The sequence below is a fragment of the Sinocyclocheilus grahami genome, unplaced genomic scaffold (assembly GCF_001515645.1).
Source record: "Sinocyclocheilus grahami isolate Dianchi unplaced genomic scaffold, SAMN03320097.WGS_v1.1 scaffold472.1, whole genome shotgun sequence".
Taxonomy (NCBI): Eukaryota; Metazoa; Chordata; class Actinopteri; order Cypriniformes; family Cyprinidae; genus Sinocyclocheilus; species Sinocyclocheilus grahami.
In genome coordinates, this window is record NW_015505651.1 from 385,142 (window position 1) to 402,813 (window position 17,672).

Consider the following 17,672-nt stretch of genomic DNA (forward strand, 5'->3'; position numbering starts at 1 on the left):
GATTCCATGATAAAAAATTTAAAATATGAAATATATAATAATAATATTATATATAATATTAAATTATTTTATATATAATATGTAGGCTATTATATAATGTAGAATATTTCTGTGTTTATGTGCATTTGTATATACACATAAATATTTTTATTTATGTATTTTTTCCACCTTTTGTTGATCTAATACTCAATATGACCCCTTTATTGTCGTCTCTGCCTCTTATTAAATGTTTTTAACCTAATAATAATTCATTTGTCATCTTCTCGCTGGGTTATTGTGTTTCCATTCACTGCAGTCACTGTCTCCAGCTGTGATCAAAAGAGCTGCATGCATAATTCCGCTGCCTTTTCCAATCCTACTACGGCGCAGGCTTAGCTTATGAATATTAATCGTTCAACGACGTTGCTTAATAACCTCCTCGGCGTCCTGGTACGTAACGTATTTAATATTCATTAACCACGCCTCTGCCACCCTCGGATTGGCTAGCTGACCCAGCGCCCACCCGCCGTTATCCAATCAGACGGCCCTCTTTGTCGAACGTCACACTGCGTAATTAATATTCACACAGCAAGCCTTCGCTACAGTAGGATTGGCGGCTCCGGTTGTGAAGGAGTTAACGGGGAGGGCGGAACTCTGCACCGGCCGCAGACAGTAGATGATCGCAATATTATAGCGAGAGGTACAGAGACGCTACAACGCTCGGAGGAACGTTTTGGAAATACTCTTTGGATACCAATTGCATCGTGACGCGCGCGCATTGACCTCGCCAGCGATGCGTTCGCGTCTTTCTGGATGATACAGAGGGAACGGCGCACATTCCGAAGCGGATACAAATGCATTTGTGAATGCAATATTGTATCATCGCGTGCATTCAAACCGGGATCGCTTACAGATGCGCAGACGCGGGTCGCAGTGTGCAGGTGGATGATGATTGAGGAAGATGAGTCCATCTCACCTTTGAATGAATAATTATTGATTTACAGAGGTTTTACACAGCTGGGAGGAACCCAAAGGCGCAATGGTCATAGTTCACGCATCAGGGTTCGAACCCGCAGCCGCCGGGTCACCCGCCTCCGGTGTGTGAGCATCCGCGCGCGACGGTCATGTTGCCCGGGGTGGGTGTGTTCGGCACCAGTCTGACGACCCGGGTCATCATCCCTCTGCTGAAGAACGAGGGCTTCTCGGTGAAGGCGCTGTGGGGTCGCACGCAGGAGGAGGCGGAGGAGCTGGCGCGCGACATGAACGTGCCCTTCTACACTAACCGGATCGATGATGTGCTGCTGCATCCGGATGTGGATCTGGTGTGCATCAACCTGCCTCCGCCGCTCACGAGACAGATCGCCGTTAAGACGCTGGGTGAGTGGCACGCTGGATGGATTGCACAATGTTCCTCTGATGGTTCTCATGAAGGAGAACGCGTGTCAGATCTTGTTTCTGTCAGGTTAGGTGTGGCTTTAATATTATGACTGCATAAAAAAAACAGACTGACTTGCTTCACCAGCCATTGCACCATAATTGTGTTTTTTGGTAATTAAGAAACCCACAATGGTGAAACTGACATTCATAAACTGGACCATCAAGTTTGAACCAGTTCATGATACTTACATTTGGTTTAAAAGGCCTTAAGGAAGTTTGTCCATAATTGTATGGACTTGCAAATGGATCTATATATATATATTTAAAAAAATAATATTTTATTAATATCTCAATAGTTTTTTCTAGACAACAATGAAATAATGAGAAAAATAGAGAACATCTATTAGGTCTTTCGAACTTTGAAAGAGCATTTCTGAGCAATAACATTTTCCGCTGAGCATCAGAGATCTTCTATAAGATCTAGAAGTCGAGACTACTGATTTAGGACCTTCAGAACATCTCGGTTGTTTCTCCAAGACTGCAGTGAAATGAAATGGAGAGCAAAATGCAAAACATCACTTGCATCTTTTGCTTCTCAGATGTGCCTCAACTGTGCTCAGATTTCAAAATGTTACAATCAGAGCTCTCAATATTAAACGTAGGCATTTCTCATCGAATGATCTGAACTGCTCTACGTTCATTTTATAGCTCTATATTCTTACTGGATGATGATTAGTGACTCAGTTGTGTGTTTTATTCTCCGAAGAAATTCTAGGAGAAACATCGATCAAAGCTGCTACCTTAAATAAAACAATATATCGTTTTTCACTATTAGGTCCTGAGCTTTCAAAGAGCATTTTTTTCCCACTGAAGATGTAATAAGTAGTGATTCGTGTGGTCATCACTGATTTAGGACCTTCAGAACATCTCGGTTGTTTTTCCAAAACAGCAGTGAAATGAAATAGAGAATGTGAAGAATGTCACTTGCATGTTTCTCCTGAGAAAAGGACTGATGTCACGTGTCTCCAAATGCATTTCAGAAGACATCTCAACAGTGTCTTAACTGTGCTCAGATTTCAGAAGTCTGCAGTCAGAGACCTCAATAGAAACTCAATCATTTCTCATCAAATGATACTCATTTCCACATTCATTTTAAAGCTCTGTATTCTTACTGGATGATGACTTGTTTGTGTGTTTTATTCTTCAAAGAAATTTGAGAAGAAACATCTGAGATGCAGGTGATACTTCTAAGTTTTTCTCTATTACATCTCCTGAGCTTTGAAAGAGCTGTGCAATAATATTTTTCTATTAAGTATTGATTCATGTGTTCATCACTGAGACAGTGATCTTCTAGATCTGCTAGAGGTCGAAATGACTGCTTTAGGATCTTCAGAAGATCTCCAGCTTGTGTTTTTGTCTGTTGCTCACTCATGTTTTGATTCTGGAGTCTGTTGTCTAGTCAGTAGATGAGACGGCAGACTGACGTTTGCAGGTGTCCAGTGACAGTCAGAAATAACCTGTGAGAATTATTCATCTCTGGGATCAGGAACATGAGCCCAAAATAACCTCAGACAGGAACCAGCGACAGACCGGATTATTATCCTCAGTCTTTCTTCTGTCACGTCTCTCTGTGCTGAAATACCTAATAACAGCATTACATTTAGAAATGGCCTTAAAGGGATAGTTCACCCAAAAATTAAATTTCTGTCATCATTTACTCACCCTCATGTCGTTCCAAACCTGTATGAGTTGCTTTCCTATGTTGAACACAAAAGAAGATATTTTGAAGATTGCTGGTAATCAAACAGTTGGTGGTTGCCATTGACTTCCATAATGTTTTTTTTCCTACTATAGAAGTCAATGGCAACCACCAACTGTTTGATTACCAGCAATCTTCAAAATATCTTCTTTTGTGTTCAACATGAGAAAGCAACTCATACAGGTTTGCAACGACATGAGGGTGAGTAAATGACAGAATTTTCATTTTTGGGTGAACTGTCCCTTTAAATCACAAAATTTGTACATTTTCTAAAGAACACGTGAGTGAAGTTTGCACGCCTATAGGATATTGTAGGTGGTTGCAAGGAGGTCGTTAGGTGTTTGCTAGGTGGCTATTTTCTGCTCCAAGATTTAAGCTTGAAAACCCCTAGACTCAAACCTTGAAGTTGTCCTAAAAATGTGACTAAATAAGTAAATTACTGTCGATGTATTTCCTCTTAACAGCAGCGGTGTTGTCATTCTGGTCAGGTCAGGTTTGTCACGTTCTCATCATCTAGCCGTGATTTATCATGATAAGAAGCTCATAAGGCTTCATCACACTCAGAGACTGTTTATCTGCAGAGCTTGATTGCGGTGGTGAAATCACGTCACACGGGTTTCCATGCTCTCCTAGTTCAAATCTTCTGCTTATAAAGGCCTTCCTGTAGAACCGAAATAGACACGTTTTCCATTGTTTTATAGGCTGTGTGTTGTAGAATCTGGTGCTGGATTAGTTCTCAATCAAAGTTTACCCTGGTCAAGTTGTGAAATGTGCCAATAAACGAGGTAAAAGACCGTTGTGAGTGTTCAGCTCTGACTAAACAGATATTTAAGCTGTGCTCGTGTCCATGTGTTCAGCTAATCCGTTTAAAACCGAAAGATTGATTTTTCTAGCTTTTTCTCATTAAGAGAATGTTAAAGCAAGATAATGATAAAGCAATCTATTTTGGTGTATTATATTAACCGAGTGCACTCCATCAAAATCTAGTGTGCTGTCTAAATAGACAGCATTTTAAAGGGATAGTTCTGTAAATTCAGCCGCACTCAGGCCTTCCCAGATGTAGCTTTTTTCTTCAGTAGAACAGTAAAGAAGATTTTTAGCTGAAACCGTGATTCTTGGTGACTTAGTGACATGCAAGTCAATGGCTACCAGCACTTTGAGAGTCAAAAAAGTATATCAAGGAACTCAAAATTAATCCCCGTGGCCCCTGATGATATATTGAAGTCTTATGAAGCGAAATGATCAGTCAGTGCAAGAAACTGAAAATTATTTACAGTTATTTACATTATTACTTGTGGGCTACTCCAGAGCCTCAGGCAAACGGGGAAATACGATTCTTTTCTGTGAACTGATTCTTTCGAACTGGAGCGCTGAATCGGTTCATTCATCATAGGATCGGATAAGCTCTATTTTGGCTCATTTCAAGTCGGAGTGAATGTCAGGCGTCTGAAAGTGAGTTTTGATTGAGTAACTTGTAGATCTGTGCTGCTTGAGCTGCGAACTGTTTCAGACGTTCCAGTCCGATTTGATGAACTGGTTCAACTAGTTCACTAAAAAGAATCGGTTCAAAAGAATGATTCGTTCGTGAACCGGACATCACTCCGAGTCCGGACCGTTTGCCTGAGGCTCTGCATTACAGGTAATAATGTTGTAAATAATGTTCAGTTGCTTGCACAGACTGATCGCTTCGCTTCATAAGACCTCAATATATCATCACGAGCCACAGGGATTCATTTTGTGTTGCCTGTATGTGCTTTTTTTGACTCTCAAAGTGCCGCTAGCTGCTGACTATTACGTAATGAATCACCAAGGAGCACAGTTTCACCTAAAAATCTTCTTAACTGTTTTACTGAAGAAAAAAAGTGACCATCTTGGATGGCCTGAGGGTGAGTAAATTAACAGCAAATCTTTATTTTTGGGTGAGCTTTCCCATTAAAGCAACATAGGCACTTTTCCCAGTTGTTGTAATGGGATAATGGTCATCTTTCTCATCTCGTGATGATCAGATGCATTAACAGCGGCTGCGCTAAAGCAGAAACCGGCAGATTTCTCATTCAGAAACTAGTTTGAAAGCTGACTTCCTCTTTTGAAGGTTTTCACCTCACGCTTTGCCTGTTTACTCTGTGTGGTGCGTCGATAAGGATAATGAGCAGGAATGTGAGCGGGGCGGGAGTTTGAGCTGAAGATCAGATGAATGAGATTGAACCTAGTGACAGAAACACATTTGAAGTCACTCAACAGGAGCCTGATGCAACTAGATTGCAAATGTGTGTGATACACGTACAGCGTTCCTGTCTGTCCTGCTGGGCTGCATTTGAGCGGGTCACTGAGAGGGAAGTCTTGGACTTTCTAGGAAGCTGCTGCGTTTTTCTGAAGACCTTCTTCCTGGAGGGTCATCTTAGGGCTGCACGAATTAGGGTGGGAAAATAGTAAGTGATTGCAATTTAACATGCAATTATTTTTATTAAAAAAAGCTTCAGGTTTGCTGTTCATGTTTGTAGGGCAGCAAAAAATTTTACCCGAAATTTTGTGTTTTTTTTAATCAATATGACAATAATAATAATAATAATCAACTAGCTGAAAAAGGTTTTGAGATTGTTGTTCATGCTTTTACTGCATTTTTAAGTTTGTGATTTAGATTTGTAATTAATAAAATAAACATAGTATTATTAGACATTTTTAATGTTGTAATTTTATTGGATTGATTTTTTCTTTTTGTTTTGAAGAAGATAAGACAATGAGTGATTGTGAGTTTGCGTTGGGTTTAGTTCGAGACCTCTATTTCATCCTCCATTTTGGCTGTTGAATAATGTGCCGATGCAGTCCTCTATCAGGTCCTCTTCTCCTCTCACTCTGATTTGACGGCCTGTGCTGGCTCTTAGCGTTTCACGAGCAGCGGATTATGAAAGTGGAGCTCTAGCGGCTCTAGTGGAATACATTAGCATTTCCAGTGCATCTGTCCCGCAGGATTGATCCAGCTTCACTGTGTGTGTGTGTGTGTGTGTGTGTGTGTGTGTGTGTGTGTGTGTGTGTGTTAAAGGAGCAGCGTCTCTGAATGCATTCTCAGTCTCTACACTCAGTGTCTGTCCTCAGTCTCACACTCACACTGAAAGTACATACTAAACGATTTTCTTAAACACTTGATATTTCAGAGAAAGATTTTTGTAATAATCTTGCCTTAAAATAATATAATATATTTTTTTGTTATATATATATTTAATATTTGCAACAATATTTAATATAACAATAATAATATAATAATTAAATAATATAATACAAGACGATAATAATATAATAATTTTTAATATAATATTTATTATTATTTGTAGCAAAAATATATATTATTATTATTATTATTATTATTTTATAATCAAATTGACATAACATTTTGGGCCCAATTGTGCATGCTTACAAACAAGCACAACGAACCTGGTGTTCTTTCTTTATTAAAAACAGATTTGAAATCAAATTCACAATTTTTACTGGAAAAAATCCCAAAATCATGCTGCCCTAATATTCATACGTATTAATTTCATTCATATAATATTATATTCTAACATTCTTATATTGTGCCAAAGTGTGTTTTCTTATTGCATTTAAATCCCCCTCCCCCCTCAAAAATCATTCTGAACGATTTCAAAAACAATAAAACTAAATACAGTAATTTTGTATTGAAAAAGGAATATGAGTCCCCTTTATGAGACCTTTGTTATTGCTTGCTAAGGATTTATTTATATTACATTTATTTATAATTTGACTAGAATGAAAGTGAGGCTGTGAGGGATAGACATAATCTTGTATATCTTCTTGTTCTTTCAATTGCTGCTGCATCAGAAATGCCTTTTTCCACAAAAGTCCCAAAAGGTTTGGTCTGTGAAAATGAAACATGACACTGAACGACTTCTGAACAGATTGTGCATGATGCAGACACCCACAACAACAACAAACCATGCCACTCTATCTGTCTCTCACTCTAAACATGTAGTTTATAGTATAAATCATATAATATACGGTCACAGACTCCGGGAAGGGTTTTAGCTGTGATGTGATTGTTGTGTGTGTCGGTGAGCCGTGGTTCTGCGGTGTATCGGATGTCAAGCTGGCTGTCGTTCACCGGCACAAACAGAAGCTCGCTCATCTTTGAGAACTGGAGGGGGCTCTAAGAATAGAGCAGTTCCTTAGTGAGTCCATGATGTACAGTATATGTGATCAATTATACTGTTTTCTAAAGGCAAAGGATGTCACAGCAGTGTGTATGTACTATGTAGGGCCCTGTGACATATGGTTTATTTTTTTCCCAAATTATTCTATTTTTTCTGGATTCCATTTCTTCTTTTTTTAAAATCTATTTATTTATATTGAATATCTATTATATCTGTTTATATCTTACTTATATCTATTGAAACATACAATTTAACAACAATTAATAGAAGTTTAACAAAAATTATAATTTTTGGGCACTATGAATGAAATCCAATTTTTTCCCCTCAAATTCTTATTAAAATTTGTCTGGCTTCTGTTTTAATGGTTAAATTAGATTTTAGTACTCCAAAAACATGGTCAATTACCTTTTTTTTTTTTTAAATAACCAAAAAGCAAATCTAATCAACTGAATTAATACAATTTTACATTTTACATTTTTAGAATTGTGTTGCAAATTGTACAAAAATTTTTTAAATATTAAAAATTATAAAATGATTTTAAAATATGCAGTTAATTTCTTGGCTGAAATAGTTTGGGCACATCTGTGTTGTGCATTTGAGCTTATAACATAAAACTACAAACTAATTCAAAATATTAGTAAAAATGTAATGGTATCTCTTTGTGTGTGTGTGTGTGTGTGTGTGTGTGGGTGTGTGGGTGTGTGTGTGTGTGTGTGCGTGTGTGTGTGTGTGTGTGTGTGCGTGTGTGTGTGTTGCTGGGCCAGTGAAAATGTTGATAGGGCAAGTAATCTGGGCCAGCAGAAAACTCTTTATTGTTAAACGCTGAACTAAATATGTTGTACAGAACAGATCTGATACAGTAAACCTGAACATGCTTTTGGAAAATATGAATCTTTTGACAACAGCATTCAAAGCCCATTTTACTTTTGTAATGTGTCGTATTTCAGACTGAAACAGAATCTTCCAGCAGAAGAAAAATAGGATGGATACAGGTGACGTCTTCCAAAAAGAAAAGTCATTTCAGAGGGGATTTTGATGAAGCAGTTTGAAGACTTTGGATCAGACGTGCACAGATGAGTTATTCACAGCAAGAGCAGGAACGGGCATTTAAGAAAGCAAATGGGGTCCGTTTAGATTTGATGTGGACTGTAAACCCGAACAGATCATCTGGAGAAGAGCGTTTATGAACTCAGCAGTGAAGCAGGAACACAGAGTGATGTGCAGAGATTTTGCACCTTGCAAATGTAACTATTTGGTTTTCTGAGACATTTTGAACATTGTTGCTGTCAATGTCAATGAAAAATATATCGCAATATTGCAAATGTGACAAATCAGTTATGCCATCATTTTCCAGAAGGGTTAATGCAGTGTATTTCTGTCATAGAGTTAAATAGTTTTAAATTAAAAACAGTTTTTTAGTTGCAATAAAAATTTATAAATATATTAATACATATACAGTATAATTGAAAATTAAAAACAGTATTTCTTTGTATTTTGTGAAAAGAAAAAAATATGTATCTATTATTGTAAATCAAAAGCAACATTTTGTATATTTATATACAATTTATATACTTTGTATATTGATATTTTCCATTACACATTCTATAATATATATATATATATATATATGTTTACACACACAGCTTTGAATATTGAAAAATAATGCAGACAGATGCTTGAAATGACTGAATATTATCCAATGTTAACAATATTATTATTTATATTTTATATTATATATACCTTATATTATTATCATTATTTAATATCATTTAATTTTTATATGATGCAGTGTTGTAAAGTAAAATGATCTTGTTTTAAGGATTTGTAGATATTTTAACTGGAAAACAAGACAAAAATATGAATATTAAAAATAGGATTTTATGTAGTATGTGCATTTTTTTTTTCTAGTTTTCATTTGTGCTCAATTGTATTGGCGTCCACCCTGACTAAAGTTTCATAAAACGAGAATACAAACATGATTACAAGAATATTTTTACGGAAATACTGAGCTATTAAAACTGGTACTAGTATCGATTATATTGAGAAGTGATACAGAACAAACAAACGCACAGTACTTTGAGTCTGGGAGAGATGCTGATGTGTGTCAGTTCAGAGCTTTGAAGTCACAGTCGCTGTATAATTCATGACTGCAGATCAACCACAATCCCACTGCATTTGTGCTCATTTTTATGCTTTATGAGCGAAGATATTATAATACTGTATGTGTGTTTGTATTGGCAGCTTATATTTAGATTTTCAGATGTTCGTATCACAGACTTTCAGAATTGTTGATTGTAACTATATTATCACAACTTGACCTGATGTGAACTAGGCCTAGATGTTTGTATTTTGCTAGAATGTTTTGAAGTGATTGCCAGGACGATGCTGTGTGGTCGCTAGGGTATTCTGGTTGGTTGCTAGGTTTCTAAGCTAGAAGATGCCTAATTGTTTACTTAGAGGATACTGATGTAGTTATGTACGTGTGTGTGTGTGTGTGTTTTGTGTAGGTACGATGCACTTTAATGTTGGTTGGATGCCTAGAGAGAAAGAAATTGCAAAGTCTTAGTATCCTCACACTAATGAGCTCTCTCTCTCTCACTCACTCATTCTCTTATAAATCAGAACTGAGTCAGGTTGAGGGGGAGGGGCTTAAGAATAAGAGGGATTGATAACGTCATCTGAAAAGGAAGCTCGTTTTAGAGGCGTTATTTTAATGGAAGTCGAGCATTTCTCTGTGGAATATCATGCACTGATCAGTCATTCACAGTAAGACCAGGACAAAGTCAAAAGTCCGTTTTCATTGCATGTTGACTTGGTGAGCGTTTCTGAATGGCGGCTGCTGTTGAGTTATTTTCTCTTCTCCCGCACTGGATTTCTAGAAATGGGTCAGCTGGATTAATTTTCTGACTCCGGTCTTGCCGTCCAGAGCTAATGGGAGATTAGCCCGCTAGTTTATTCTGCTGTAAGTCTGAGCAAAATGCTGTTCATCAGACTGTGAACTTCACTACTGATCATTCAGCATCACATATTAAATTCAGCTTTAAAAAATGTAAGAAATTAATACTTTTATTCAGCAAGGATGCATTAGACTGATCAAAAGTGTCAGTAAAGACATTTATAATGTTAGAAAGGATTCCTATTTCAAATAAATGCTGTTCTTTTGAACTTTCTGTTCATCAAAGAATCCTGAAAAATAAAATGCACCACGGTTTCCATAAAAATATGACGCAGCACGACTGCTTTCGTTGATAATAATCAGAAATGTTTCTCAAGCAGCAAATCAGCATATTAGAATGATTTCTGAAGGATCACGTGACACTGGAGTAATGATGCTGAAAATTCTGATTTAATCACAAAAATAAATTACATTTTAACAGATGTTCACATAGAAACCAGTTATTTTAAATTGTAATAATATTTCACAATATTACTGTGTTTACTGGATTTTTGATTAAACAAATGCAGCCTTGGTGAGCAGAAGAGACTTATATCTTGAAAACAGATCATTTTTATTAATAAATTTTTTTCCCCAACTGGATTGAATAAGTCAAAAGTGAAATAATTAAAAGTATTTATTTTAATTCAGTTGACTCGGTACAGTCTAAATACTCAAATCTCTCTTTAAGATGTATTTCATTGTTTTGAAACAAAGTTCGAAATGTATATTAGGGAAAGTTTGCCATCTACTGGTATTTATAGGTACTACAATGAAAGGAAACATACGGTTAGAACTGTTAAAGGGATAGTTCACCCACAAATGAAAATTCTGTCATCATTTACTCACCCTCAAGTAGTTTCAAACCTGTATGAATGTCTTTGTTCTGCAGAACACAAAGGAAGATATTCTGAAGAATGTGGGAAACAGAGCAGTTCTGGGGCACCATTGACTTCCATAGTGTTTTTTTCTCCTACTATTGAAGTCAATGGTGCCCCAAAACAGCCTGGTTACAAACTTTCTTCAATGCTTGAAATGACTGAATATTATCCAATGTTAACAATATTATTATTTATATTTTATATTATATATACCTTATATTATTATCATTATTTAATATCATTTAATTTTTATATGATGCAGTGTTGTAAAGTAAAATGATCTTGTTTTAAGGATTTGTAGATATTTTAACTGGAAAACAAGACAAAAATATGAATATTAAAAATAGGATTTTATGTAGTATGTGCATTTTTTTTTTCTAGTTTTCATTTGTGCTCAATTGTATTGGCGTCCACCCTGACTAAAGTTTCATAAAACGAGAATACAAACATGATTACAAGAATATTTTTACGGAAATACTGAGCTATTAAAACTGGTACTAGTATCGATTATATTGAGAAGTGATACAGAACAAACAAACGCACAGTACTTTGAGTCTGGGAGAGATGCTGATGTGTGTCAGTTCAGAGCTTTGAAGTCACAGTCGCTGTATAATTCATGACTGCAGATCAACCACAATCCCACTGCATTTGTGCTCATTTTTATGCTTTATGAGCGAAGATATTATAATACTGTATGTGTGTTTGTATTGGCAGCTTATATTTAGATTTTCAGATGTTCGTATCACAGACTTTCAGAATTGTTGATTGTAACTATATTATCACAACTTGACCTGATGTGAACTAGGCCTAGATGTTTGTATTTTGCTAGAATGTTTTGAAGTGATTGCCAGGACGATGCTGTGTGGTCGCTAGGGTATTCTGGTTGGTTGCTAGGTTTCTAAGCTAGAAGATGCCTAATTGTTTACTTAGAGGATACTGATGTAGTTATGTACGTGTGTGTGTGTGTGTGTTTTGTGTAGGTACGATGCACTTTAATGTTGGTTGGATGCCTAGAGAGAAAGAAATTGCAAAGTCTTAGTATCCTCACACTAATGAGCTCTCTCTCTCTCACTCACTCATTCTCTTATAAATCAGAACTGAGTCAGGTTGAGGGGGAGGGGCTTAAGAATAAGAGGGATTGATAACGTCATCTGAAAAGGAAGCTCGTTTTAGAGGCGTTATTTTAATGGAAGTCGAGCATTTCTCTGTGGAATATCATGCACTGATCAGTCATTCACAGTAAGACCAGGACAAAGTCAAAAGTCCGTTTTCATTGCATGTTGACTTGGTGAGCGTTTCTGAATGGCGGCTGCTGTTGAGTTATTTTCTCTTCTCCCGCACTGGATTTCTAGAAATGGGTCAGCTGGATTAATTTTCTGACTCCGGTCTTGCCGTCCAGAGCTAATGGGAGATTAGCCCGCTAGTTTATTCTGCTGTAAGTCTGAGCAAAATGCTGTTCATCAGACTGTGAACTTCACTACTGATCATTCAGCATCACATATTAAATTCAGCTTTAAAAAATGTAAGAAATTAATACTTTTATTCAGCAAGGATGCATTAGACTGATCAAAAGTGTCAGTAAAGACATTTATAATGTTAGAAAGGATTCCTATTTCAAATAAATGCTGTTCTTTTGAACTTTCTGTTCATCAAAGAATCCTGAAAAATAAAATGCACCACGGTTTCCATAAAAATATGACGCAGCACGACTGCTTTCGTTGATAATAATCAGAAATGTTTCTCAAGCAGCAAATCAGCATATTAGAATGATTTCTGAAGGATCACGTGACACTGGAGTAATGATGCTGAAAATTCTGATTTAATCACAAAAATAAATTACATTTTAACAGATGTTCACATAGAAACCAGTTATTTTAAATTGTAATAATATTTCACAATATTACTGTGTTTACTGGATTTTTGATTAAACAAATGCAGCCTTGGTGAGCAGAAGAGACTTATATCTTGAAAACAGATCATTTTGAATAAGTCAAAAGTGAAATAATTAAAAGTATTTATTTTAATTCAGTTGACTCGGTACAGTCTAAATACTCAAATCTCTCTTTAAGATGTATTTCATTGTTTTGAAACAAAGTTCGAAATGTATATTAGGGAAAGTTTGCCATCTGCTGGTATTTATAGGTACTACAATGAAAGGAAACATACAGTTAGAACTGTTAAAGGGATAGTTCACCCACAAATGAAAATTCTGTCATCATTTACTCACCCTCAAGTAGTTTCAAACCTGTATGAATGTCTTTGTTCTGCAGAACACAAAGGAAGATATTCTGAAGAATGTGGGAAACAGAGCAGTCCTGGGGCACCATTGACTTCCATTTTTTTCTCCTACTATTGAAGTCAATGGTGCCCCAAAACAGCCTGGTTACAAACTTTCTTCAAAATATCTCCCTTTCTGTTCGGCAGAACAAAGAAATGTATACAGGTTTGAAACAACTTGAGGGTGAGTGAACGATGACAGAATTTTCATTTTTGGGTGAACTATCCCTTTAAGTGATGTGATTGTGTTCCTCACTACAAATAAAATGATCTTTTTTATCTTTGACATTAAAAAAAAATACTACTGAAATCATTTTCACTAAAAAAAATTGCTAGTATATTTAACAAATAATTACAAAGAAACAGTAACACATTGAATTTGTAAGTAGAATGACTGAAATGGTATTTTCTTCTAAAACATATTCAAATAATCTTTGTTTTATTTACATTTTGAGTATATTTCTGAATACTTACAAAGCCAAAATGTCCTTATGTCTCTGACGGTTTATGTTGTTTCTTTTAAGTGAGTTTTGTTTTGTTTTGAAATCATCTGCACGTCTAACTTTCTCTCATTCCCTCTTCTAGGAATTGGCAAAAACGTGATATGCGACCGAACGGCGACGCCGCTGGACGCTTTCCGCATGATGTCAGCAGCCCAGTACTACCCAAAGCTGCTCAGCATCATGGGTAACGTGCTGCGCTTCCTCCCCGCCTTCGTCCGCATGAAGGAGCTGCTGGAGGAGGGTTACGTGGGCGAGCTCCTGGTCTGCGAGGCGCAGGTTCATGGCGGGAGCCTCCTCGGGAAGAAGTACAACTGGAGCTGCGACGACCTGATGGGCGGCGGCGGGCTGCATTCGGTCGGGAGCTACATCATCGACTTGCTCACGTTTCTAACGGGTCGGCATGCGGTGAAGGTGCACGGCTTCCTCAAGACGTTCGTCAAGCAGACGGACCACATCTGCGGGATCCGGCAGATCACCAGCGATGACTTCTGCACCTTTCAGATGGTGCTGGAAGGAGGCGCTTGTTGCACGGTTACGCTCAATTTTAACGTCCCGGGTGAGTTTCGGCAGGAGGTTGTGGTCGTAGGAACGTCCGGCAGGTTGACAGTCTGCGGGACGGATTTGTACGGACAGAAAAACGACGGCGAAAGTGGCCAGGAGCTCCTCTTAAGGGACAACACGCCTGTCGGAAACGCGTCCCTACCGGACAAGGCGTTCCGGGACATCCCGTCTCCGTATCTCACCGGCACCATCTGCATGGTTCAAGCCGTACGGCAGGCGTTTCAGGATCAAGACGACCGGCGAACGTGGGACGGCCGGCCGCTGACGATGGCCGCGACTTTTGAGGACTGTCTGTACGCGCTTTGCGTCGTGGACACGATCAAGAAGTCCAATCAGTGCGGCGAGTGGCAGAACATCGTGGTGATGACAGAGGAACCGGAAGTCAGTCCTGCGTACCTGATCAGCGAGGCCATGCGGCGCAGCCGGATGTCGCTGTACTGCTAACGTAGGGCTGGACGATATGGCCAAAATTTATATCACGATATATCTCTTCATTTCGTCGATACGATATAAGGGGCGGTCACCAGTGTTGGGGAAAGTTACTTTTAAAAGTAATGTATTACGATATTGCATTACTCCATAAAAAAGTAACTAATTACGTTACTTAGTTACTTTTTATGGAAAGTAATGTGTTACGTTACTTTTGCATTTAAATCTGGACAGGGCTTGCTTGTTTGTTTTTAAAATAAAAAAGTTATATTTTTGGCAAATATAAAAGCCTTTTCACACCAAACGTGAAATGAATAAGCCTCAGGCTGAAGGGAAAGTTAATTTACGTCCGTACAGTAGAATGCAGAAGAAGACATTTCAACACACAACAGCAATAAAAAAAAGACACGCAAATGTTTGTCTAGAGTAATTTGTGCTTATTAGTACGGTTGAACTGGATCATCGAAGCTCAGAAGCAAAGACATTGGTTAATAGAATGGGATTAAATACATAAAATATATTTGTGCTGTTTAACATTTAATTATTGCAGGTTTGCGTCATATTCTGAGTTGCATTATTTTTATTCATTTTGAGGAATACTGAATCTGTTTTTTTTTTTTTTGCGAGTGAGATTAATTAATGCATATTCATATTTATTTTAGAACTACAGTAACATCTTCTGATTTCTCTCAACATGGGGACAGGAGGGCTGTCGGTCAATAAATTGGAAATTTTTTTTTTGAAAAAGTAACTCAGATATTCTCTTGTAAATTAAAAAGTAATGCGTTACTTTACTAGTTACATGAAAAAAGTAATCTGATTACGTTACTCACAGCGTGACCTCCTATCTGAATTAAAAGAACATACATTTAAAAATGCACGCTGCAGGAAAGTGGAGTAGATCGTATGTTTTTACATTTTAGATGTATTATAATTTGTTACGTGTTGAATTAAAGTTTTTAAAAAGACGCTGCACAGTGTGACATCATATTGTGAACGTTACAGCATGCAAAACAATTTCACATGCTTAAAGTCTAGTGTGACCACGGCTATAATAATATTAATATGAACAATTAGAGCTCATGAACGCTACTTTATTAGATCAAATGAAAATGAAGACAGTCGGTTCCCTTCAAAGATACAGATACGTTTTGATTTTGAAACGTGAAGTGCTCATGTTTATTCAACGAAGTTGTGGCGGACTGCCACAAATAAATCAATGTATGGGAAACACTGATAATGTATGTCGGAAATGTGTTTAAAATTCATATCACCGTTATTGAAAAAATATATCGCGATATACAGTATATTGTTATTTAATAATTGTCCAGCCCTATGCGGCACGTGAGTGAACGTGCATTCTTGCATATTGATTTCAGTGCATTCGGAGCATTTGGAAAACTGGAGATGTACATGCAACTGAAGGAAACATGCGTTTGTGCCTCTTGCACGGAGTTTGGCTTGTGTTTTAATGCGATAAAACATCAGCTGCTGGGAGTTTTTGTGTCAAGTATGCAATAAATCTGCTTTCGGATGAAACAACAGCCACGCTTTGCTGAAATGCCTTTGTACTTGTGACATGTTTGTAGTTAGTGCAAAGAACAAACATGCAGTTTGACTTTGGTTTGCAGGATTTTTTTCAACGTTGTCTATCTGTGCAACCCAGACACCAGACAAGGTCGCTGCAGCATCTGTCAGCATGTGTTTGCATGCTAGCGTGAGCATAGAGAACACGGACTCCTGCGTCAAACCATGCCTGCAAATGCGTGAAATCTCCACTCGCACTGTAAACAACAGGATTTTTCTATGTATTATGAGATCGAGTCGTACAAACACAAAGATGTTTCTGCTTTGTTCGGACTGTTATATTTAAAATCCCAATGTTTGTGTGTTTTAACTGGTATCTTGATTGTTATGGCTGTAAGTGTGGCTTTACGGTCCTTCGTTTTCCACCTGAAAGATTTTGAATTGTAAATCTGCCAAATATGAAATGGCAAACGACACATTAACTGTCAGTGGTTCTCAACTGGTTTTGCTCCAGAATCCGGATTTTGCATTAGACATCATGTGGTGACCCAAAAGTACACTTCCAAAAATCCCAAAAATCAAACACTGAAATGATATTATACACTACAGGTCAAAAGTTTTGAGTAAGTTTTTATACTTTCAAGACCTATTATTAATAATTGAGCACCAATGATAATTGAGCAATAATAATGAGTTTAGAACGATTTCTGAAGGATCATGTGACAACACTGGAGTAATGATGCTGAAAATTCAGCTTTGCATTACAGGAATAAATTGCATCTTAACAATATATTCAAATAGAAATTGGTTAATTGAAATTGTAATAATATTTCACAATATGACTGTTTTTACTGTATATTTGAACAAATAAATGCAACTTTGGTGAGCCGAAGAGACAAAGAACATTTCAAAATCTTGATTATTCCAAACTTTTGACTTGTACTGTATATTATAAATTAAATTGAGCACGAGCTGTTTAGACCCAAATATATGCAAAGTTATTAACATGATAGAAAAACACATTTGTAAATGCTCAAATACATTTTATCTGTACATGTATTTAATGTCATCTGAGTTGTATTTTCGTTTACCTGATGTAGTTCTCAACATGGGGACAGGAGGGCTGTCGGTCAATAAATTGAAAAAAAAAGTAACTTGGGTTACTTATTTGAAAAAGTAACTCAGATATTCTCTTGTAAATTAAAAAGTAATGCGTTACTTTACTAGTTACATGAAAAAAGTAATCTGATTACGTTACTCAGAGCGTGACCTCCTATCTGA

General features: G+C 37.1%; 1 protein-coding gene across 1 annotated transcript; it reads left to right on the plus strand.

Annotated features, from left to right (window-relative positions):
* The first annotated feature begins 618 nt into the window (after nt 1–618).
* Nucleotides 619–15,008, plus strand: gfod1 (glucose-fructose oxidoreductase domain containing 1). The gene is made up of 2 exons (XM_016235590.1): nt 619–1,356; nt 13,957–15,008. Exons 1-2 carry the CDS (start codon nt 1,104–1,106, stop codon nt 14,877–14,879), a joined length of 1,176 nt encoding a protein of 391 aa, XP_016091076.1. The 5' UTR covers nt 619–1,103; the 3' UTR covers nt 14,880–15,008.
* The last annotated feature ends 2,664 nt before the right edge of the window (nt 15,009–17,672 follow it).